The following is a 9,615-nucleotide window of genomic DNA, read 5'->3' on the forward strand; positions in this document are numbered from 1 at the left end:
CGAGGCTTGCCTAGCTTCTTCTTAACTCTTTAAGAGCTAAAAGATGAGCTTCTCTATATATATACACAAAGATTTTCTTTCCTTCTACCAATGCGGGGCAAAGTGCATTAGTAAAGTGAACTAATTCAAAATTTCACTTCCCTCCATTTCTTTTCCACCATTTTCCATTCACACCTCTTTTGTTATTAATAACAAAACCCAATAATTTTGTTGGATAAATCTATAATCGAACCGTTAATGATAGATAATCGGTACCCGATAATTGATAGCCTATCGGTTCGGTTATTAGTTTAGCATAGTGTAAATCGATAACTGATATGCGGAACGGATAATATTCTCAACCGAACCGAATCAATCGATAGCCTGTAGACTCATTTCATAGCTATTTTCTTTGTGAAACATCAAAAAGAAAAAGAAAAACCACAAAGCAAAACAAAAAGAAATGATACTGAATATATTTTTTTTAAAAGAAAACGATAGATCTAGATTTGCTTTGTTAACATCTTATTCTCAAAAAGAAGACGACAAAATAAAACATTTGATTATATTCTCAATTAAAGTAATATATGTCTTTATTTTTTCTAAAGCACCCAAATGACACTTTAACATTTATCCCTTACCATGAAAAGAAGGCTTGTATATATTTTTCCAGCCTTCATAATCCTTTAAAAATGCTGCATCCCTGAACATTGTCAAACAATATCACCGCAGCAAGAACGCCCTATATTCCTTATATACGCTGGTATGAAATATATTTTTCTATAGCAATATCATCCTTTTTAGACTTCATTAATATTGTAAGCCTCTTGTACGTAGTCAAGTTCTGGTATTTTCACCATCAACGGTTGTTGTGGGTTTGTAAATACCTCTCTATCTTTAACCTGAGATCTCGGGTTCAGGCTTTGATATTGAAGTCGTCTTTGCTAGGAAGAACTATACCCCAAAGCGGGACTTGCCGCGGAGTGAATTAATCGGAACCAGACACCGGGTGAGAAACCAACAACAGCAAAAATTCTGTTATTTTCTTTGTCATCTAGTTTGTGTTGTCTACCTTTTAACCAGGATTTAAGTTACATATTACTTATTAGGACAGTTTAACATTACCAATTAATAATTAGCAATATAAATTTGCATACCAATTACTTTATAAATAACTTGATGGGTAATATCAATGCATAAAACTTAAACTCTTAACTAACATCGTTTGTTCAATAAGGTAGGTACGAAGAAAAATGTCCTTGGAATCTGAAATGGTGGACATCACTACAATCTCAAGACTACAATCTACACCAAGAAAGCGTCAAATACCAAAAGCTCCATTATTCATGAGAATTGACAATCAAAATAGTGATGACTATGATCCTAAAGTGGTTTCATTGGGACCTTACCATCATGGAAAGCCAGAGCTCAATTTTGTTGAAGATTTCAAGCCTAAGTCTCTAGAGATGTTCATTCATGGCAGTAACAAACATAAAAAATATTTCCTCGAAAAAATTCTCGAGGGGATTGAGGATGTTAGAAGTTGTTACCTCGAAGAAGTCACGAATAAGTATAACGACTATGATTTTGCTCGAATGATGCTCCTTGACGCATGTTTCGTTCTTAATGATATCGACATAGTAACAAGGTCATCAAACTCTGCCTCTAAACAAACCAATACTATCAAGCATCTTGGTATTGCAGTTTATTTGATCACTAGACGTGACCTATATTTGCGCGAAAATCAGGTACCCTTTGTTTGGAAAATTATACCGTATATATTGATCAAATATTACTTTTTAAATTTTGAACATACCCTTAGTGAAATTCCCGAATTCGCTACTGGACAGGTACCTTTTTGGATTCTCAAGCTCTTGGTTAAGTTGAGATATGGTGATGATGAAGGTGGTGAATATTATCCATTTGAAAACAAAGTGAAAAGCTATTGTTCTCAAATGTTTTTTGATAAGCAAGAGGACAACATAGAAGAGAACGCGATGATGGAGATAGAACCTCCTCACCTTCTTGAAGTTTTTCGACGAGTACTTGTTACTGGCAATGATGAAGAAGTTAATGTCAAACAATCGCGTTGTGATTGCATCTTTGATTATTTTCTTGATCGTTTTAGAAAGAATCATGAAGTACACAAACCAGCATTGCTCACAAATGTGTTTCGTTCAGTTATGGATTTAAAATCAAAGGGCATTCATTTTAGGCCTAGTGGAATTGATTCTTTAAAAGGTGTGAGATTTACATCTCACTATTACTATGCAAAACTCAAATTACCATATATGTTGGTATGTTTCAACATACACTAAAGTATTTTTCATGAACATGATAGCTTATGAATTGTGCCCAAATAGTCCTAATGATAGAGCTGTGGTATCTTACATAAATTTCATGAAATCTCTTGTGATTTCACCTAATGATGTGAAAGAACCAAGAGAAGAGAAGATTATATTCAACACATTGGGAAGTGATGAAAGTGGTACAAGTTTATAAAGGATTAAAGACTTATGGGGCAGATGATCCTTTAATTTTCAAGAATGTGAAGAGGAATATTCAAGAACATTATAATAGCAAGGTGAAGACTTGGATTGCTGAATTGATAGATACATATTTTAATGGTCCATGGTCTCTAACTGCTTTAGTTGTTACTATTTTTATTACTTTCTTGACTGTTGTCAGACTTACTATAGTAGCCCATTTAATCATTCTCATGATAAGAATATGTGATTTTACCTTGTGTAGCTGATTAATGTTTGTTATGTTGAATAATCATTCGGACAACAACGTCATTAATTTTAATTTTTCTCTTAAAGTTCACTGTTTGCGGCAACAATATATAATATTTTATCGGCTATTATTTTTTGTCGGCTAACAATATACATCTCTTTTCTTATTTTTCCCACAAAACCTGGATCTTAATTCTTAGGGGTGTGTTTATACAGTATAGAGATTTTTCACTATATTACGGTTCAAGCTCAACTATCAAGGTATTGCTCGCTTTGACCCGATCTTTCTGAACCACCTCAAGCCTTTTGAGTTTCACGATTTTATTTTAACCCAAAAGGTGTCTCAATAGTTAAATCATGAACTCGCCCTTAAACCCCATCTTGAGTTCAACCGCTAACGGTCCATAAGCTATTATAAATATATGTAGCTAAACCATATAGTGGGATTATAAAGGAATTTTTACCTCCTATAGCAAAGGTTAACACCTTATTTATTTTAAATAAATACCATTTTAAAAAATTATATTCTATAGATACCTTTTAATGGTTATAGCAAAATATCTAATTTTGGTTACCTCCTACCCCTAAGCCACTAAATACGCTATTTAGTTACACTATTTTCTTTCTCTCTCTACTTTGATACATGCCATTCTCTTCCCCCGTTCCCTAAACACACGATGCTCAATCTCCAAATTCCTCTCACTCATATCACCTACCATTAGTCAAAAACCATGAGGGACGAAGATGAAGACAATATGAAGATGAAGAACAAGATGGATGTAATTCGAGCCCAAGAAACCCAAGAACTTTTTGGGAATTTCAGTTTTACGAAATTTTGCAACAGTTTCCTCTACTTTTAGAAAATCTTGGCCTCGATTTGCTTCAATCAGTGCCCTCTTCTCTTCTGCTTCCCTGTGAATTACAACCATATTGTTCTTCATCTTCATAAAAATTGGAGACAGTGAACTTTGAGCCAGAGGAAGACAATATGAGGGACGAAGATCTGCTGGGTTTATGGTTTTTGCGATGAAAAGAGTTGCTGGTTCTTGGTTTTTACGCTGTATTTTCATGTATTTCATTGTATTCATTGTCTTTTTTTTCATTGTAATTTCAATGTATCTCGTTGTATTTCATTGTATTCACTGTCTTTTTTTTTCATTGTATTTCAATGTATCCCGTTGTATTCTATGTATTTCATTATATTCACCGTCTCGTTATATGCCATGAATGTATTCATATGTTTTTTTTTAATTTAATATAATTTATATATCCAGATGTATTATATAACTTCTCTGAAGATTGCCATATTTTTAGGGTATTTTTCGGTTGAGAATCTTTTTTATAACTGGAGATACAAAATTTGTGTGTTATAATTGAGTTTGTTGAGTTATATTAGGAGTCTATTATGTTAATTGATTCACTTTCCATTTAAAAACAGTGTAATCCCCTGTTTTACGCCGTGAATACAGTCGAATACAATAATCTGTCCAGCTGTAATCCCATGTTTCATGCCATGAATACAGTCGAATACACTCGAATACAAAAACTGATTAGCTGGACTTCCCTGATTTACGCCTATTTTTGCTACTGTATTCATGAATACAGTAGCTTAAATACATCTAATACATCTTATAACAACAGAAAACGTATCTATAATCCGTAATATAGCAAATGGTATATATAGATAGCTAATTACCACTAAAAGATAGTGCTTTACGAAAATTTCTCGATTATAAATACGTAGGTATATACTTGTGTTCATGAATCATGAGTTAAAAATAAACATTTAGGTTAACATGAATTTTGAGAATGCAAATTCAACAAGTTTCAACATTGTTGGGTTCTCCACATAAAAGAACCTTTTTTTTTTTTTTTGGTAAGTTACTACTCTAGGTGCAAGGAAACAGTGTCCAAAAAATAAAGTTGAAGCTCAAACAAATTTTTAATTATTAATTACGACCTAGTTTATTTATGTCATTAGACCATAGTCTTGTGCTCTGGTCTATGAGTGAACTCGAAATCAACATGCACAAAAGCTCTCTCAACATCAGGAAGCTGCTCTAATTTTTCTTGCAATGTTTCACCAATATTATGTGCTTGGATTAGAAGCATGTCCTCTGGCAAAACTATATCAACTTCCACAAAGTAATTTGCACCAAATGTGTATGCTCTCACAGTATCAATGTGCTTTATCTCTTTGTGATGATTCCATATAAGATATGTCAATTTCGCCAGAAATTCTGGTGGAGCTGTTCTTCCGATGAGTGATCGCATGTTTTCGATTACTGTCTTTGCCCATGTGCCAATTGTGTATAGTGCTATCTGCAAACACATAATGTTAACAATTGGTTTAACACCCTTTGACTAGATATGAAGTTCAAGAAATAAAAGAGACAGAAGTTAAATATGCTTAATAGGTCAGAAATAGCATATGTCAATCTTGATATAAAAATATAAATAAATGTTTGGAGTTTTTAAAGCTATAAAGATGTCAATCTTTTAGGACAAAAGAAAAAAAAAGGAAATAGTGTCTAGTAAATTGAGACAGATGTAGTGTCGTATGTGTGTGCACGTGCATCCAAGAGTATGACCTAGTGGTCAATAAAATTGCTATAAAGGTTGAAATTAGGATTCCATTTCTAGAAGAGACAAAAAGTACAAGTTATTTCCACACGCCTAAGCCTCGGTGAGTAACAAGGTGTCCGGTAAATTTTTTAGTGAGAGATAATAGGTGCTAAGTGAAATAGTTAAGCAAGTTGATGCAAACATCACTATATATGTGCAAGTTCTCTCCACGTGACCTAAAGGTCACGGGTTCGAGCCGTGGAAGCAGCCACTAATCCTTGCATTAGGGTAAGATGTCTACTTCATACTCTTTGAGTGCGACTCTCATTCAGATCTCGCGTGGACTTAGAATGCTTTATGCACCGGACTGCCGTTTAGAAAAGTAGATAAAAACAAAAGAAGTATAAGTGATGATTGTGAACTCACCAATATAGCTCCCATGGGATCAATCCACCAGCAGAAACGAATTGCTAAAACTGCAGTCACTAATCCAACTGAGTTGGTAATGACATCAAAGAAATGGTCTTGAGCATAGGCTCTTACAATTTCATTCTTGAATCTTCGACAATACAACATCAGCAGAAATTTTACCACAGTGACAGAGACCATAATCCCAATCATCCATTTTTCCTTCTCAGGATCCGTATTAGGACGAGACTGATGATCATAAGAATTAAACCAGAAGAACAATAAAACTGGTGTTAAAGAGTGGACCATTAAGCATTTCACTAGTGAAATTCAATTACTTTTACATAGATTTAAGATAAATACACTGAAAAAATATTTTTTTTTCTCATATAACTGTAGTTTAACTTGTGATAGTAAGTCAGTTATCATGTTTACTAGGTTACCAATTACTCAATTTATTTTATTTTATGTGACACTAATTCTTTATTGTCTGTCCAAATATTAATGACACATATCCAAAGTTGAAAATAATTTAGCGTTAAATTTTTCATTTTAATCTTAAAGAACTTTTATATAGATCACAGTTCACAGAAATATTATGACAAATTTAAAACTACAAGTTTAAATCTACTCCTAGTATAAAATCCTTCCGAAAACTGAGTCACATACCTTATATATGAGTTCCTTACCAGACTCAAATAGTATTTGTAATCCAAGAGTTGCCATCACAGATGCGAAGACAATAATACCCTGCAAATATAATATGATAAAATGTTAAAAATAATGATTTGCTTGGTAGTCTTTAATTAAGAAGAAACAAGGAAAGGATCTTGACATGATAAAATGTTAGTTTTGGCTACCTTTTCATTTAGAGCTTAGCTTGTAGAAATTTTTTACATTATCAAATTAAAATAATGGCATATAATTATAGGTAATTAACTATCTATAGTAATCCTAATTTGATAACTTCAAATATAAAATAATAGGCCAAAATACACAAATAGTATACTTAACTGCTCTAACGGACAATGTAAATAATTAATACATTAATTATGAAGTTAATTGAAAAAAAAGTAACTTTTGATACTCGTAACATGGTATAATAACCTATAAGGGATGGTATGCAACCTGTTACGGCAAAAATAATATAAAATTTAATGTATATAAGTTAAATCCAATCTTTTTTCAATCTTTAAGTATAAAGAGGAGGGTAGATGTTTTGCTTCTTTTAATTATGTATAAAGGCCAGTTTGCTTACAAGTATAAATCTTAAAATCACATTGCACACTGACCCAAATTATAGAATGCATGTAACAAATATCAAAATGTGGCATTATATTTGAAGACTCACCACAGGCTGCATTCTCTTTTTACCAATTGGATAGTGGTATTGGTTTGGTTTTTTCATAGCATAAACAGTGAACCACAGAATAAATCCAGACAATAAGTCTAAGAGAGAGTCCAAAGTTGATGCAATCACAGCCAAAGATCTGCTTGCAATAGATGCATAGATTTTTGCAATGAAAAGAATCACATTTGCTATGTTTGATACATGAATTGCCATCCTTTCACTCTTAGCAAGCTGCTTCATTTCATCCTGTCAAATATCAAGTGTAGAGAGCAAACATGTTTTAATTTAGCACGTTGTCTGTTCCACTTTTCAAGTTACTAATTATAGCAAATAATTTTTTTTTTGCGATATCAGTGTATGTTGATCTGTTGTAACAGGTTACTTAATTTATTCTTAAGATTACTAGCCCCATTAGTACGTACAGACGGTTACTTATAGTTATTTTTAAGGTGACTCAATAAAGTAAAGAAAATCATTGTTATATGTAAGTTAAGTCCTTTTTAGTTTAATTTTTAACCTTTTATGCATTAACAATCTAAAATTTTCGACCACAATATGTCACTTGAAAGATAACTTTAAGTAACCATCTATAATAAGCAGGGGCGAGGCTATATGTGTTAAAGAATGATCAACTGACCATCGTTCATCGGAAAATTACACTGTTTATATAGGTAAAATATTAATCTTTAGATATATATAACATTTATTGAACGCTCTTTAATTTGTTGAAGATTTTTTTTCATTTCTTTCAAGTTTGAGTGAAGTAAAGAACTTGAAAAATAGGAAAGTACACCTCCCACAAGTAAACTTATGCCGAAAAACACACAACTTCAGAAGAGTGGAACACTTATACAAGGAAAGAGGTAGAAGAAGAAGTTTCACTAAAGCAAAATTTCCAAAAATTTGACATTTCCTAAGAGTAAGAAACTAAACTTGGAAAAGTTAGGGAACCCAAGCCCCGACATCATGTCACCAATCTGTGAAATATTGACGTAATACATATCGTGTAAGGTTGTTTGTCATATATTTCAGGTTACTAATTTTACTTATTATAAATAAATAACGGTAACAATTTTTTAAGTAACTTAATAGTATATACATTATTTCACTATCATTTATTATTGAGGAAAAGAGACGAACCTCAGTTAAACTTCCAGGTAAAGAGCCAGATTCATGAACAGTGTCCATCTCATTGAACCCTTCAAGCAACCTTTCTTGCTTCTCGTAATATTCAGCTACTTTGCCTTGTTTTTCTATATATAGAGATATGAAAATGATCCCATCAAGTCGTGTAAGATAAAAGATAAAACCTTACGAATATGATTTATAGTAGTACTTAATTATTTTCCAATTTATATGTCATACTTGCCGTTTTAAGCTATCGAAAAAAATGTCATACCTCTTTGTTTAAAAAGACTACACTTGGTAATGGATGTTGAAAGGCTGAAAAACTACGATGGGTAGTAGAGAACGTACTTATAGAAAATAAACCAATTTCTTTACTTGAGTAGTTCTTGAAGACAAAAGAAGAAGAAATTAAAAGGATATCCAAACCAAAGTTAGAACTTATAACCATTGGTTGAATTGAGTTGTACTTAAAAGAACAATTTACTTTTTGATCTTGTTTTAAAAAGAATGACATTTTTTTTTATATTTAAAAATAATATTACTTTAATTTTTTTATTTTACTGCACAAATATGTTGAAATGTAACTCATAAGTTTCAAAGCCTTTCTTTCTTAAATTTTTATCTTTAATCAAATAGATTCGCATAAAATAAAATCGAGAGAGTAGTTTTCTAGGAGATAATTAAATGAATTCAATCACAACTAAAATGCAATGATTTAATACCTTCAGATTAATCCATATTTGTCTTAATTCAACCATTTATTCAAGTAGTTTTTACTTCGACAAGTGCAAAAAACATAGCAAACAATATCATGAAAGGACAAAAAAAGGATAAAAGGAAGGAAAATTACTAGAAGGGCGACGCAAGAGTCGACGTAAACTGAAAGATTGACGATGATCACCAGTGCCATTTTCAGGGACACGAAACTCCCCTATATTCAGCCTCCACGACGCCGACGGTGAAGAGGAAGATAACGGCAACGGTAACGGCTGATGGGTGGCGCCGCCATGATCACCACCGTTACTGCCAACAATTTCCATGAAAATTATTACTAGTATTTGTACGAGTGAAAATGTACTTGTGTTTTGATATTTATCGTTTCGAAGTAGGCAGACGCAAAAGGACTCTTCTAAAGATAGGTTTGGTCAAAGATACTTTCAAGGAAAAATAGGCTCAAACTGTGGGAGTTTGTTGGTACGTAGGAAGTTTCCTTCAATTTTTTACCCCAAGGAAATAGATACAGTAACAAATACGTAATATGGTTCACTAACCATAGGAGTTACAGGTTTCTAATAACATTCACATAAAGAACTTAACCCTGCCTAAATAAACATGTATAATAACAACAACGTCGGTAATATTTATTGGCATCCAAAGTTTACATAAAATTATACTATATTTATTATAATTAAATAGGTAGATGGATGTATTTCGCCCGTGATTGAACTC

The 9,615-nt window shown here is 32.4% G+C and overlaps 2 protein-coding genes across 2 annotated transcripts; one reads left to right on the forward strand and one right to left on the reverse strand.

Moving 5' to 3' along the window:
• The first annotated feature begins 497 nt into the window (after positions 1–497).
• On the forward strand, positions 498–2,805 carry LOC109217190. Its single transcript, XM_019381414.1, has 3 exons — positions 498–988; positions 1,221–1,727; positions 1,830–2,805. Exons 2-3 carry the CDS (start codon positions 1,233–1,235, stop codon positions 2,295–2,297), a joined length of 963 nt encoding a protein of 320 aa, XP_019236959.1. The 5' UTR covers positions 498–988; positions 1,221–1,232; the 3' UTR covers positions 2,298–2,805.
• Positions 2,806–4,482: 1,677 nt separating this feature from the next.
• LOC109217195 (metal tolerance protein 10-like) lies at positions 4,483–9,281 on the reverse strand. Its single transcript, XM_019381419.1, has 6 exons — positions 9,017–9,281; positions 8,179–8,291; positions 7,039–7,284; positions 6,357–6,437; positions 5,706–5,936; positions 4,483–5,036 (listed from the first exon to the last, which is right to left on the reverse strand). Exons 1-6 carry the CDS (start codon positions 9,204–9,206, stop codon positions 4,692–4,694), a joined length of 1,206 nt encoding a protein of 401 aa, XP_019236964.1. The 5' UTR covers positions 9,207–9,281; the 3' UTR covers positions 4,483–4,691.
• Positions 9,282–9,615: the final 334 nt, after the last annotated feature.

This window comes from Nicotiana attenuata, unplaced genomic scaffold, assembly GCF_001879085.1.
Source record: "Nicotiana attenuata strain UT unplaced genomic scaffold, NIATTr2, whole genome shotgun sequence".
NCBI lineage: Eukaryota > Viridiplantae > Streptophyta > Magnoliopsida > Solanales > Solanaceae > Nicotiana > Nicotiana attenuata.